This window comes from Trachypithecus francoisi, unplaced genomic scaffold (genome assembly GCF_009764315.1).
Source record: "Trachypithecus francoisi isolate TF-2019V2 unplaced genomic scaffold, Tfra_2.0 Lachesis_group10, whole genome shotgun sequence".
Taxonomy (NCBI): Eukaryota; Metazoa; Chordata; class Mammalia; order Primates; family Cercopithecidae; genus Trachypithecus; species Trachypithecus francoisi.
Window position 1 is genome coordinate 37,672,507 of NW_022681455.1, and position 15,052 is coordinate 37,687,558.

General features: G+C 48.3%; 1 protein-coding gene across 7 annotated transcripts in view; it reads right to left on the reverse strand.

Moving 5' to 3' along the window:
• Nucleotides 1–15,052, reverse strand: part of MDGA1 (MAM domain containing glycosylphosphatidylinositol anchor 1) — a 66,045-nt gene that overhangs the window by 27,040 nt on the left and 23,953 nt on the right. For all 7 annotated transcript variants that reach the window (XM_033217034.1, XM_033217039.1, XM_033217036.1 and 4 more), the window contains exons 2-3: nt 6,264–6,403; nt 581–755 (exon numbers count right to left, since the gene is read on the reverse strand). In XM_033217034.1, coding sequence (XP_033072925.1) covers nt 581–755; nt 6,264–6,403 — 315 coding nt within the window. The remainder of the gene's footprint in view (nt 1–580; nt 756–6,263; nt 6,404–15,052) is intronic.

The following is a 15,052-nucleotide window of genomic DNA, read 5'->3' on the forward strand; positions in this document are numbered from 1 at the left end:
GTTTCTGGGTACCTGACTCAGCCTGATGGATGACTCAGGAAAAGAGGCTCCTGGGGCTAAAGGAATACCCATGGAGAACAGGTAGGGACTGGGGGCTTCTCATGCAGCTAGCAGCAAGGACTCAGGGAATGGGGCTTGGTTCTGTATGTAATGTAGTAAGGAGGGAAATCTCAGAGCTGCCGCAGGACAAAAGCAGAGATATGAGGTACTGTGGGAAAGGCAGTGGACAGTGGGGAAGAGATCTATGTCCTCATCTCAGATCCGAGGCTACCTCACACCATGTCTGTGGGCAAATCACATGGGACCTCAGTTTTCTCATCTGTGGAAGGGGTGTAAATCAACCCATCCTGCCCTCCCTGCTCACCTCACAGGGATGTTGCAAGGTTCACATGGGATTACAGGTGCGAAGGTGTAGATGGTAGAGGGTGGTACACACCGCCCCATACCTCTTAGGCTCCTCTACCGAAGTCAGCTTCTCCATCCCATCCCGTCCCCACTTCCCCACCTCACCTCAGCCCCGGGGTGCCCTCTGGCCCAGGCTGGGCTGTCAGGGCCCAGGGAGAGGAAGGCCTCAACTCACACTGCACGTCCACGCGGATGGACTTGATGGCCGGCACCCCCACGCCGTTCTCAGCCTTGCAGTAGTAGCGGCCGCCCTGCGTGCGCGCAATACGCTCGATGCGCAGTGTCTCGTTGAACACCGATGTCTCCTGGAACTTGTCCGAGGCGCTACCTGCCGTCTTGGTCCACCGTACCTGGGCCATCAGGCGGGGCAGAGTCAGACTGTCAGACTCGCACGGGGTGGGGGCCTCAGCGCTGAGTGCCCTGCAACGGCACCCCCTTTGTCCCATACTTTTTCACAAGCGCACGTGGGGCACACGCAGGCCTAGGAAACGAACCCAGAGAGACTCGTGGGAATGCACAGACGGGGTAGGATGCCACGGGGTCAAGAGCTGGGGAATCCGGGATCAGAGGGAAGAGGCTTTAAATGGGGCGCACAGCGCTGTCGTTAAGAGCATGGATTCGGTCGGGCGCAGTGAGCCACTAATCCCAGCACTTCGGGAGGCCAAGCGGGCGGATCACCTGAGCTCAGGAGTTCGAGACCAGCCTGGCCAACATGACGAAACCACGTCTCTACTAAAAATACAAAATTAGCCAGGGGTGATGGCGTGTGCCTGTAGTCCCAGCTACTCAGGAGGCTGAGGCAGGAGAATCACTTGAACCCAGGAGGCAGGGGTTGCAGTGAGCCCAGATCAGGTCACTGCACTCCAGCCTGGGCAACAGAGTGAGACTGTTTCAAAAAAAAAAAAAAAGACTGATTTCCGTCTTGGTCAGTCACTCCAGGGAAAGCCAGCTATCAGGTCCTGAGCAGCCCAGTGGAGGGGCTCACTTGGGGAGGAACTGAAGCCTCAGACCAACAACCACGTGAGTTAGCCTAGAAGAAGATCCTCCAGTCTCAGTCATCCTTCAACGACTGCACCCCTGGCTGACACCTGGATTGCAGCCTTGTGAGAAACCCTGAGCCACAACCAGCCAGCTAAGCTACTCTCAGGTTCCTGTCCCACAGGAACGGTGAGACAGTACATATTGCTTGAAGCCCCTAAGTTTTGGAGTATTTGTTATGCAGTGATACATGACTAATACACCATGATACTCACTCTGCAAAGTTTTATTATGAGGTTTACAAAGGAAGTGTATAAATCACCTATGTGTGGTGTCTGGTATACATTAGTCATTCAACAAATTTCTATGATTATTAATATTGTCTTAGATTATAGAGAAATATCAAGGATTGCATGAGAAACCTGAGCCTATTACTCAAGGTGCCAGAGTTTTAAGTAAAACAGACCAGTTTTAGATAACTAAGTCTAAGGAGTGGGGCAGAGGCAGGGGCAGTGGGTACAGACTTCAGTCTTTAAGTAGGGAGGCTTGCTTATTACAGAGACAGGGCAGGGAGCCCAAACCTGATGAACAGGTCAGGCCAGAGGCCAGAAAAGTAAGGCTGGGGAGAAGGGGTGAAAGGCAACCTTTCTTATGCAGGGAGGGACCACCCGGGACCACAGTGTTGGTGCTCTCGTCCCCTGCCCATATTTGACTCTACCCACATGGAGCTAGAGGTTACAAAACCTAGGAAAAGTTAGAGGCAGTTTCAGGCAAGACACACCAGATCAGAGAGTGCTTTGGAGAGATAATAGGGACATGAAAACATTTGATCCTTTTGTACTTGATGTTTTATGTTTATATAAAACATTTTGTTTGGATGGTTTGTTTACATACTGCTCAAGCCTTGGTATGCTTTATACACATGAGAGTTCCTACCTTTTTTCAATTCTACAAAATTCTCAGTCTTTATCTCTCTCTCTTTTTTTTTTTTTTATCACTAGAGATGAGGTCTTGCTCTATCACCCAGGCTGAAGTGCAGTGGTACTCTTGGGCTCAAGGATCCTCCTGTCACAGGCTCCCAAGTAGCTAAGACTACAGGTGTGTGCCACCACACCTGGCTAATTTTTTTTGGGGGGGGAGAGTTAGGGTCTCACTATGTTGCCCAGGCTGGTCTTGAACTCCTGGTCTGAAGCAGTCCTCCCACCTTGGTCTCCCAAAGTGCTAGGATTACAGGTGTGAGCCACTGAGCCTGGCCCTTCATCTCTTTAAATATTGCCTCCTCTCTTTTTCTATTCATTCCTTCTTGAATGGCTAAATTTATGTTGTAGCTTCTCATTATATCCTCCATGTCTCTCAACTTCTGTTTCACACCTCCTGTCTCTTTGTCTTCCCTGGACTCCATTGGAAATGCATGGCTGATTTCCTCAGATCTATTATCCAATTCACTAATTTTTTCTTTAGCTATCTCTAGAGTACTGAGGCCAAATTTTTTAAAGACTATATTTTTATTTCTAGGATTTCTGTTTGCTTCTTTCTGTACCTAACTGATCAGGGTTTATAATCTCCTGTCTTATGGATTCTATTCCTTCCATAATCTCTTCCAATATTTAAAATTTTTTTAATTTTGAAGATCCTTTCAAATTGCTCTATTTTCTCTAGTTCCTCAGTTGTGAATTATTCACCTTGTTGGGTCTATGGACTAACTCTTCTGGCACTGTATTTTTTAATATTTTAAAATTTTATTCCACAGGTTTGTACTCAGTGAGATCATCTTCCATAGAAGTCCTATTTGGACCTTTATGGTCCTGTTTGTGGTGCAGATCTCATTCACTACTTGGGTATAGGCGGTTGCCTATACCCAAGATCATGGGTTCATAGATTCTAAAACTTTTTTTGTTGGTTTCTCAGGTTAGGGTTTCCTCACTATTTGGATATTGCAAAATACAGACAGGTTTAGGGTTATCCTATATCATAGGTGGCTGCATTTATATCCACACCCTGAAGGACAGTCTGTTCCCTGCAGTGACTCTGGGCTGTAGGACAGAGATCTTCTGGTCCTCATTCATAGATGATGCCACTCTTATTGAGCTTCCAGCTTTAGGTAGAGTTCAATTCCAGCTCCCAGCCATGGATGGACCTGCAGCCTCAATGCATACCCCTTATCTGTGTGTTAATACAACTATCAGTACAGTGTGTATGCAGTGCCAGTCTCTTCACGGGCTAGGTTCCTCAACTTCTGCTCCCTGCCATCACTGTAGATTTTGTCTGCATTTCTGGCCGCCAGATATCCCTCCTTCTCACAGCTTGTTTGGAGTGAGGCACTCCATGTTCCCTCAGTCCCCCATCTTGACCACTAAGTGGGTCATGAGATGGTATTTTCCTTGTTTTTCTAGTAGTCTGGATGCTCCATGAGAATAGAAACTATAGGGGCATCTTTAGGACCCATAACTTTGCTTGCATGTAGCAGTACTCAATAAATACTGCTTATAATGAAACAAGCAAAAAAGCTAGAAGGCATTTTAGGAGAGGCAAGCAACTGCAGCTAAAGCAGGAAGGTTGTACTTGGGGATGATGGGGAGGCAAGTCTAACTGGAGCACAGGGTGTGAGGAAGGTGGCAGTGGGAGATCAGACAAGAGAGGCAGGTGGAGGCCAGATTGTAGAAGGTCTTCAATGCCATCCCTAGGAGCTTGAATTAATCTGGTAAATGAAGGGGAGCCATTGAACGTCTCTGAGCAGGGGAGTGATATGATGTAGCACAACAGGGGTTATCATTCTGGTAGCAAAGTGCAGGAACAGATTGAAGGGGGCCGGGTGTAGTGGCTCATGCCCATAATCCCCACACTTTGAGAGGGTGAGGTGGGAGGATCACTTGAGCCCAGGAGGTCAAGACCAGCATGGGCAACATGGTGAAACTCTGTCTCTGCAGCAAAAAACAAAAAAACAAAAACAAAAAAAAATTAGCTGGGCATGGAGGTGCATGCCTGTAGTCCCAGGTACTTGGGAGGCTGAGGGGGAAGGATTACTTGAGCCCAGAAGGTCAAGGCTACAGTGAGCCTTATTGCACAACTACATTCCAGCCTGGGTGACACAGCAAGACCCTGTCTTGAAAAAAAAAAATAGATGGGAGGAGGGGTGAGGTGAGAGATTGGGAGGTCAGTTTAGAGTCTACTGCAATGGACCAAGGGACAGGACTGATAGGCTGACCTAGAGGGCTAATGAAGAAAAGAGAGGAGGAGACCCACGCAAGAGACATAAAAAGAAAGGTGTGCCGGTACAGTGGCTCTGTAATCTCAGCACTTAGGGAGGCTGAAGTAGGAGAAATGCTTGAAGCCAGGAGTTCAAGACCAGCCTGGGTAAAATAGGACACCTGTATCTACAAAAAAAAAAAAAAAGAAGGAAAAATGATCCAGGCATGGTGGCACACACCCGTGGTCTCGGCTACTTGGTCGGATGAGGTGGGAGGATCACTTGAGCACAGGAGGTCAAGGCTACAGTAAGCTATGATCTTGCCACTGTACTCAGCCTGGGCAACAAAGTGAGATCACATCTAAAAAAAAAAGGAAAAAGAAAACAAGGCCTCAGAGTCTGGCTAGATGTGAGGAACGAGAAGATGCAAGGCCAAATATGAGCCCAAGGGTTTGCGCCTGGGTGGTAGAACGAACGAAGCCACTGATGGAAATAGAAAACCAGGTACACATACACATAGCCACAACCACACATGACCCATACAGGGACACATAAGGAGACACACATAGATGGCCAGTGCAGCCTTAGGGAGAAATGACCCAGCGGCCTCACTGGCTTGTGGGGAGGACCATCCATCCTTTAGTGGTCACACCTGACACAGACGTCGACCTAAATCCAGCAGCATTGTTTTCCCTTCTAAAACATGCCTTTGAGAAGCAGCAGCAGTGATCATAGTTTTTTGTCCATCTGCCTGTCTCAAGGCCAAACCTACTAAAGCCATCTATGTTCCCAAAATGATCCAGGAAAAGGAATTTTGTATTTCACTGTCCTTTCTAGGATCCAATTGACACCCTTTCTGCTGCTATTATAAAGGTCACAGCAGCTCACCAGCAAATTCCTCCCATCCCTTCAGCCCACCTCCTCCCCTCAGCGCTCAGTGATCATGGGCCACTGCTTCCTGCTTGAGCCATACACTTCATCTGTGACAAAATTTATCTGGCATTCCCAGATTCTTATTTTCTGTTTCTTTCTAATTGCTTTGGCTCTTTAAACCTCAAGGGTGTGAAGCTTGCCTTCCAGAAGCCTGAAGTAGATAGAGATCCCATTTTCTATGCTACTTGCCACTCCTGGAGTCCCCAAATCAAAGATGGACATGCTGGGAGGAAGCAGAGTAAGCTAAGAGGACACTGGTTCTGGATTCAATGTCTGCTTCCATCCTCACAAGAGCCACGTGCGCTTGGGAGTTTACCCAACCTCGCTGAGTCGCAAATTCCTCAGCTGCAAAACGGGGTCACTAATGCCTTCCTCACTGCACAGCTGTGAGGCTCCAAGGGGAAAACACTGGAGAAAGTGCCTGGCACGGTGCCTAGCACATGGTCTGCCTGCAGACACATTAGAAGGTGCATCTAAGGATGTGTCTGCTCAACAGATCCGTGGAATGGAGTGGAATTGAACAACCGGCGTTCTATTTTTCCCCTCAGCCATCAACGTTTTCAGGTGAATGAGCCCATAGCCTCCAGCCCTTCCCCACAGAGTTAATTTTCCAGCTATTTCCCCAGCCCCCATCTCCTGTTCTCTGCCTCCATGCTGTGATGCATCATGAGTCCTCATATCCTGCTGTCTCTTCTTAAGTGCTGAGCCCAGGCAAGGTGAGGGCAGGAGGGGCCTGAGCAAGGCTGGGCTGGGGGCTTACCTGGGGTCGTGGGTGCCCAGTTACAAGGCACTGCAGCATGAGGGTGTCCCCCTCTTGGATGGTGTAGACACGCTCACTGATATTGTCCTCTTTCACCACACACGCCTGGCCCGCATGCACGATCTGGGCCTGGGCTGGAGCTGGCAAGAGAGGATGGAGGAGGTTTAGAGAAGAGGCGCCAAGGCCAGAAGTCTGGGGCTCCCTCCTGAGTGTGTTGGGGACGAGTCAGCCCAGATCTCTCCAGGCCATTCCTCAGAGGCCTGCCCCTGCTGAGCCCAGGAAAGAATCCTCCCAGGACCCCCAGGCTAGAACCAGGAGGGCCAGGAACTCAGAAAAGGGACAGTTCCTCAACCCCTTGCGAGAGAGCTGTGCTTTTCAGTGGGCTGTGTGAAGGGGCTTTGTCATCTGTACAGACCGGTCGTCACTCAGCATCACCATCTTAGCAGTCCTGGCAGTGGATGCCGTCGGCGCCCCTCCCAGCTCCCCAAGGTGACAGGTGCATCCATCCCCAGCTGCTGACAGCTCAGGGTACTCGCCTTCCTCAGGGAATTGCCTTTAGTCAAGAGAGCTGCCTTGGCCAGAAATGCCTAGGAGATAACCCCCCTCTCCCTTGCAACACACACACACACACACACACACACACACACACATACACACACACACACACACACACACACACAAACACACACACAGAGGTGGGGTGACTATGGCGCTGTCATACTCCAGAGCTCCCCTGGAAACAGGCTGAGGCTAAGCTTCCTGAGCCACATCTTTGCTTGGCTGCCTCACTCATTCCCTCAGTTTCTCTTGAGAGCATTTTCCCAGCAAATAGCTTGCCTAAACCATAACTCCCCAGCCCCAACCATCTCAGGCTTTGCTTTTAGAGAGCCAAACCTAAGACATATAGGCACACACACACACACACACACACACACACACATCCGGCTGCACACTGCCCTCCCCGAAGGCCTTCATTGTTTTTTCATTGCTCTCTGAGGCTGTGTCCAGCTTCTTCTCCAAGGCACAGAAGTGCTCACAGAACTTGAGGCCTGGGAGCTGGCAAAAGGCTGTGGCTCCTCCCTGACCTCTCTCACAGTGCCCAGGGCTGGGCTGTGACCCAGGCTGGGGGACCAAAGCTAGGATGTGGCTGGATGGGCCCAGTGGGAAATGACTGAACTTGCCAAGGTCATAGCCCCTGCCTCATTGTCTAGCCCCATTGTCCTAAAGGCAAACCAGGTCCCAGCCCCCCAGTGCTTAAACTCTAGGAAGAGGAAAAGACCCCAACTTCACGGGTTCTGCTCACAGCTGAGAAGGGAGAGAGTGAAGGTAGAAGAGCTGATACTGGGTATAAGGAACACAAGGAGGTACAGACGACATCCCTGCTCTAAAGAGGGGCACGGTGGTGTTAAAATAGAAATCATAAGAGTGATAGAACAGACTCTGTGGCTAAGAGATATCAAATTACAAACAGGACCTAAGGTCATGCCAGGCCCAGAATAAGTCACACCCCCTACACTTAAAGAATAAGCCATGTTCTAGTTGCCACAAGGCCTTCTGTTTTCTCTAGCAGCTAAACAAGCACTGGCCTGGAGATAAGCAATATTGAAACAATTGCAGACCATCTACTGCCAGACACTGACTAACTGGCCTCCTGTTCCACCAGCCATAACTACACCTTTGATCAGACAAGAGACTGATTTCAGTAGCTTTCTCCAGATAAAAGACCAGCAACCATGGACTGGTTCTGGCCAGTTGACAGAGGCTGCCCACTAAGTGCCTTTGTGTCTTCTGTGTCACCTTTTGACACAGGCCAGATTATGGTGCATTTAAATGTTGTCTGCACCCCAAAGTAAACATAAGATGTATGTAACATGCACGTTTGTTTACTATGCATGTGTACATCCCCCTTTGGGAATATACATAGCTCCTCCCATAACCTGTTGAAAATGTATACCTGGCCCACCTGTTCAGCAGAAATTCCTGTCTCACCTTTCCTCTTTCAAAGTGACTGCTTTCAGTCTCTGCCAGAGGCTACACTTCCCAGCCTGTCAGGATGGCCACGCCACAGGACCCAACCCTCTATAAGAAATAAAGTTCTCTTCTCTGAATTTATAATTCTCATGATTCCTCAGTTAACAGAGATAAGAAGAAGATAAAGCCGATACAGAAAATGTACAACTTCCTCCAGGAAATGTCCCACGACTGACAGACACCTTCCTTCTTTATGTGTCTACACTGTGCATCACTCCCCTAGTGCAACAACAAAGCATCAGGCCTGTGTTTCTGTCAAATTCAGGATTCTTGTCTTTCTGCCTACCAGACCTTGAGCTTTATCTTGGGATCTCCAGCACAAGGCCTTGAAAATAGCAGGTACTCAGCGAACACTGAATGAATGGATTTATAAGGATATCCCATGGTGAAGTTGCTGGGGGACATAAGAGAGATATAGAAGGCCCTAGGATGTCAGAAAACAGGCATCACCATCTTCTGGAGGAAGAACCACAGAAGGTTCCATGGAAGAGGTAGTTTTTGAACCAGGCCTCAGGGAATAGGGAGGCTCTGTGCTAGTTGACAGGGCAAAGTCCCAAATTATATTACACAGAGTAAACCTCTAGTGACCTTTGGACATGAGTTTTCTCATCTCTAAAATGAAGAGAACACTACCAACCCTAAGAACTCACAATGGCAGATGTGATGATAACACAGGATAAATGAAAAATGCTTAGTAGAGTCGTAATGTGTTTTACAGATGCTGCAAGTAGGGCCTTCCACCAACACTGATGGGACAGACATGAACTAATCACAGAGGTAGAGTCCACAGAGATAGCCTGGTAGCAGGTCGCTAAACTTGGTCAGCAATTGGGAGTGACACAGGCTATGTTTAACAGTGAGGGTCTCTGCAAACAGTAGCGGGTTTGGTAAACAGTGGTAGCTGCTACCAACCCAGAGTCTGAGTGTCCAGGTGACCATCCTGCCTGCCTGGCTGCCACAGAGGAATGAACCTGGCTGGCTGTCAGGAGACAAGCAATGTACACCTTGAGCAAGCCAGTTCACCATCTTGGGCCTCAGTTTCCCTACCCATAGGAAGGGTAGATTAGATGGCTTCTAAGGTCTTTTTCAACTCACACTTTCTATGAATTTTGTAATCAGCACATAGTCGTCCCTATATAAGATGCACTCTAGAATCTGGGAACTGGGCCCAAAACTGTCACCTCATGCAATAAAAATGCATGAACATCACCATACGTGAAAGAGATAGCCATCTGTGGCTGAAGTCCTCAGGAAATCTCATCAAGAAACAACCCACCAAAAGATGATGTGCATGCTGGTTGCTGATAAGACCAAGAGGCCTGGGGTGCCTCTCAACAAGGAAGACATCGATTTAACAGGCTCCAATGGAAGATAAGCTGTAAGCTTGGACACTGTGGCTTGCCTGTAGCAAGGCAGTGTTGTAATGACAGAAGCTTTGGTGACAGATAAGAAATACTGAAAAAGAGCTGGAGAGCTGGACTTTCTCAGGGCACAAGCTAGTACAGGCCAGGGAAGATGGGGCCTGATCGGCAGACACAGGGCCTCTAGTCACCTGACAGGTGTATTTCCCCACTGGAGATGGGGCCATGAGTGGATATCAGAGATGACATTGTTAAGATTATCCAGCTCCTGGGCAGATGTGATGACTCAATTACAATCCCAGCACTTTGGGAGGCTGAGGCGGGAGGATCACTTGAGCTCAGGAGTTCTAGACCAGCCTGGGCAACATAGCGAGACTCTGTCTCTACAAAAACTGCAAGAATTAGCCAGGCATGGGGGTGTGTGCCTGCAGTCCCAGCTATTCAGGAGGCTGAGGCAGGAGGATCATTTGAGCCTAAGAATTCAAGTCTGCAATAAGCTATGATCATGCCACTGCATTCCAGCCTGGGCAACAGAGTGAGATTCTGTCTAAAAAAAAAAAGATGATCCAGCTCCCTTTGATGACCACCCAACTCTAAAATGCTAGAACCACTTTGGAAGAAATTTGGGCAGTACCTCCTAAAGGTAAATAGGTGTATAACCCATGATGTAGCAATTCCATTCCTGGATATGTACCCAGTAGAAATGAGTACTTATGGCAACCAACCAATAAGCACAAAAATATTCACAGTGGCTTTATTCACAATAGCTCAAAACAAGAACAACCTACATGTCATCCATCAAGAATTGTATGAGCAAATAAGTTCTGGTATCTTCATACAAAGGAATACTCACCGTAAGTGAAAAAGGTGAGCTGTAGAGACATGACACTGTTGAATCTCACAGGCGCAATTTGAGTGAAAGAGCCCAGACACAACATACAGTGTATTGTAATGCCAAAGACAGAAAAAAAAAAAAGAATACATGGTGTGCGATTTCATTTACTCAAAACTTAAAACTGGAAAAACTTACCTTAGGGTAACAGAGGCCTAACACTGATTGCCCTTGGGTGGGGTGGGAGATTATTTGCTGGGAAGGGCATAAGAAAACTTTTTTTTTTCTTTTTGAGATGGAGTCTAGCTCTGTCACCCAGGCGGGAGTGCAGTGGCATAATCTCAGCTCATGGCAACCTCTGCCTCCCGTGTTCAAGCAATTCTCCTGCCTCAGCCTCCCGAGTAGCTGGGATTACAGGTGTCTGCCACAACGCCCACCTGATTTTTGTATTTTTAGTAGAGATGGGTTTTCACTGTGTTGGCCAGGCTGGTCTAGAACTCCTGACCTTGTGATCCACCCTCCTCGGCCTCCCAAAGTGCTGGGATTACAGGCGTGAGCCACCGCACCTGGCCAAGAGAACTTTCATGGGGAGAAGAAGAGAGATGGAAATGTTGGACATTTTGATCTGAGTGGTGGTTGTACGGTGTCTGGATACACAAGTAAAAGCATATCAAGGTATCTGCTTTGGACTTCACCATATTATACCTTCTAAATTACACCTCAGTTTTTAGAAAACAACATCTACCGTCCTGGGATGGTATTAACCATTGAGATTATCCAGGATAATCCATTTACTATTACAGTTATCCAGCTCCCTTTATTCTCACTCTTACTTGATGAGCCACTTCCCATTGCTGATTTGGTTCCAGGTACAGTTTTCCTTCTGAAATGAGTCCTCACTAGTAGTAAATTACCTAGTCCCCCTTGGCCTTGGCCTTCAATTTGCTCACCACCCCCTACTGAGTTTCCTTAACATGAGTCAGCCTCCCATTGGCTCAGGTCACCCCTGGAATGGCCAGAACCATATTTCTGACCCTAAACCCCAAAGGGTCCCTGGCCCACTGAACCTCAGCCTCCATCCAGCTCCACACACCCTAGGGAGGCACTGCCTGCAGCAGCATCTCCTGATTCGGACGGCAACCTGGGCAGGGCTGTTTCCAGATACACCATGACATAATCCTTTCATTCAGTCTGTCGAACAATAAGTGCTTCTGGGCCAGGCGCTGTGCTGGGCGCTGGAGATACTGTCATGAAAAGCAAACAAGGGATGGCTCTCAAAGAGCATTGCTGGGGAGATGGACAGCAAAAAAGGAAACAGAAATGGACAGGGTGGTTTCAGAGTGTGTTAAATGCTATGATGACTCGAAAACAGGGGGATGTGATAAGGAACTGTGGAGAGAGAAAAGGTCTGCTTTAGAGAGATGGAAAGCACACAGCTGTGGAGTCACACGATCTGGGGCCCATTCCTGGCTCTGCTACCCACTAGCTGGGCGATGCTGTGTGATGCTGGGCAAATTACTTAACCTCTCTGAGCCTCGGCCTCTTCATTTATAAAATAAGAACAATAATGCCTTCTCCCAGGGCTGGTATGAGGGGTTAATGCAATATATGTAAAACACCTGGTCAAATAGTATGTGCTCTCTCCATAAATGACAGCTCCCAAGATGATGAAATAGGAGCAAGAGATAGGGAAAGGGGACCACCTGCTGTGCACCCTACACATGCAACCCAGGGGTGGAAATGCTCCAAGCAGACATTAAACGGGTAGGGGTGTTTCATGAATATGTTCAAAATTCATGCTGAGGGCTGTGCAGGGCTTCAGAGGGGTTGGAAAGTGGGAAGGACTGGAGCCCTTCCCCAAACATCCCCCTTCTCATGGTACTAGTGCACTTGGCTGTGTGGCTTTCAGCAAGTTACTTAAGCCTTAGTTTTCTCATTTGCAAAATGGGGTTGTTGTGAGGAATAAATAAGGAAACTCAAGTAAAGTGTTTAAAACAGTGCCTGGTACGCAGTATGCAATCTAAAAATGTCAGCCAGCATTATTATTCTGTAAATGATCCTGCACTCCTCTCAAGAACACACATCCCCTGCAGCCTTCAAGCCCTTTGCATGAGAGGACCTTGCCTTCTCTGTCACAGATGATGAGGGTTGGTACCTTCCTGGGGTCCACTGTACCTTTCCAAGCTCCTTGCCTCAGTTCTGTGAAGCAGAAAGGGAAAGTCGCACTTAGCCCCATTGGCAGAGAAGGAGACCAACGCCTGGAAGAGGAAATGTCTCGTCCAAGTCACTCGCTGAGACAGCAGCAGAGCCAAGACTCAAACCCAGGCCTTCCACCTGCTAACTTGGGACTCTGTTCACTGTCCCCAGGAATTTCAGAGGCATGGCTGGATTTGATCATCCAATAGGTGGATAAAAAACTGAACAGGATTTCAGAACCAAGTATGTTTCCTTGCCTCTGGTCTATGAGACTTTGCTATTTTACTCTCCTGATTTCTATCAACAAAACCCCATGGAAAAGGAAAACAGCCTCTCCCAACCTGTGTGCCACAGAGTGTTCACTGACAGTCCATCACAGACGATCTTCACTGTCAAGTAAGGACACTGCATGTTCTTTCTCTCGCTCTCTGTGAGAAAGACTTAGCACACAAAGTATAGTATTAAAGGCTCTGAAAAGTCCTGCAGTAAACACATCCATGTAACTTGGTTTCACTCAGTGCTTTCTAAATGTATTTGGCCATAAACCCCCTTCTTCGCAGAGCACCTCAACATCCTGAGAGACAGCAATGTTTTGTAAAACTAGTGGAGAAAAGCTTAATACAAAACTGACAGCTGAGGAGTTAACACGCCCCTCCCCAGCCCCTTAGTTGAGAACAGCCAAGTGGCCTGAGACATGTCACCTTTGGGGCAGCATCCTGATGTGCACAGCCGAGGCGGAATGCTCCTGGCCTATCAGCTTACTCTTTTCCTCCCCAAAAAGTATACACCCAAAGTGTACAGGTATGGGTGGGGGCTTCCAGAACCCAGTAGGCCCAGTGAGGAAGCCACAAACTCTCAGGGAGTCAGACTAAGACAAACTCCAACCTGCCAACTAAGGATCCAAAGAGAATTCTCACTGGAATGGGGGAATTTCATCAAAGATCCCCATCCCCTATAAGAGAATCCATGCCCAGCTGCTAGCCACAGGTAGGGGTACTGCCAAATGCACATGGATACAACACTAGGGTGAGGGCCAAACAAGACAGACAGCGAGACAAATGGAAAACCTTGATTAAAAGCACCTTCAGGCCTGTAATCCCAGCACTTTGGGAGGCCAAGGTGGGAGGATCGCTTGAGCTCAGGAGTTCGAGACCAGCCTGGGCAACATGGTGAAACCCCATCACTACCAAAAATATAAAAACTTAGCCAGCATGGTGGTGCACACCTGTGTTCCCAGTTACTCGGGAGGCTGAGGTGGGAGAATGGCTTGAGCTCAGGTGGTGGAGATTGCAGGGAGCTGAGATCATATCACTGCATGCCAGCCTGGGTGAAAGAGTGAGACTCCATCTAAACAAAAGAAAAACAAAAGTTCCTTCAGGCTGGGTGCAGTGCCTCATGCTTGTAATCCCAACATTTTGGGAAGCTGAGGCAGGAGGATTGCCTGAAGCTAGGGGTTCAAGACCAGCCTGGGCATCAAAGCAAGACCCCATCTCTATAAAAAAAATTTTTTTTAATGAGCTGGGCGTGGTGCCACATGCCTGTAATCCTGGCTAAGAGGGAAGATTGCTTGAGCTCAGAAGATCGAGGCTGCAGTGAGCCATGATTGCACCACCGCACTCCAGGCTGGGCAACAGAGCAGGACCCCTATCTCAAAAAAACAAAAGCTCAGCCAATAATCAATGAAGAGGACCGTTGCCTTCTTCCTGCTTCCGGCTCCTTCAGGGGAAGTGAGTCTGCAGGCTGGGAAACGACCAAAGAGCAGGGTTAGGGAGGGGCAAGGAAACAAAAGGAGAAGGAAGGGCTGCAAAATTCCCCGCCCAGAGTTAGTTCTATCTGCCCACAGATGACATAGCAAGTGCCACCACCTTAGCCACCTCCCAGAAGCATCACTGAGTGTTCTGGATGGAGAGGTACAGAATTGCGATCTGTGTTCTGGTCCTGGTTTCCTTCAGACAGTCATTCAACAAGCCCTTATCAGTATGAGGTGCTAAACTTGATTCTGAGGTAACAGGGAGCTATGGCACTCAGGCTCTGCACTAGGGAAGCTAGTAGCTAGAAAAGCTGAATAAGAACGATGCCTATAAAGGCCTACTGAGAGGCAGAGAGGGAGCAGGGAGGGACTGCAGTGAACTAGAGACTAGTGCTGTGCTGTCTCAGGCCTCACCCCACCCCCATCCCCATAATATAACATTAACTGCAATAGCTACCCTTTATTGACATTTACTCTGCCAGCAATATATTGAGTGCTTTATATCTTTTATCGTATTTATTGCTCCTAACAAGCCTATTACGGTTTGGACTTTTCAGATGAGGAAGCTGAGGTTCAGCAAGGTTATATAAGTTACCCAAGGACACCCCATTGGTCTGGA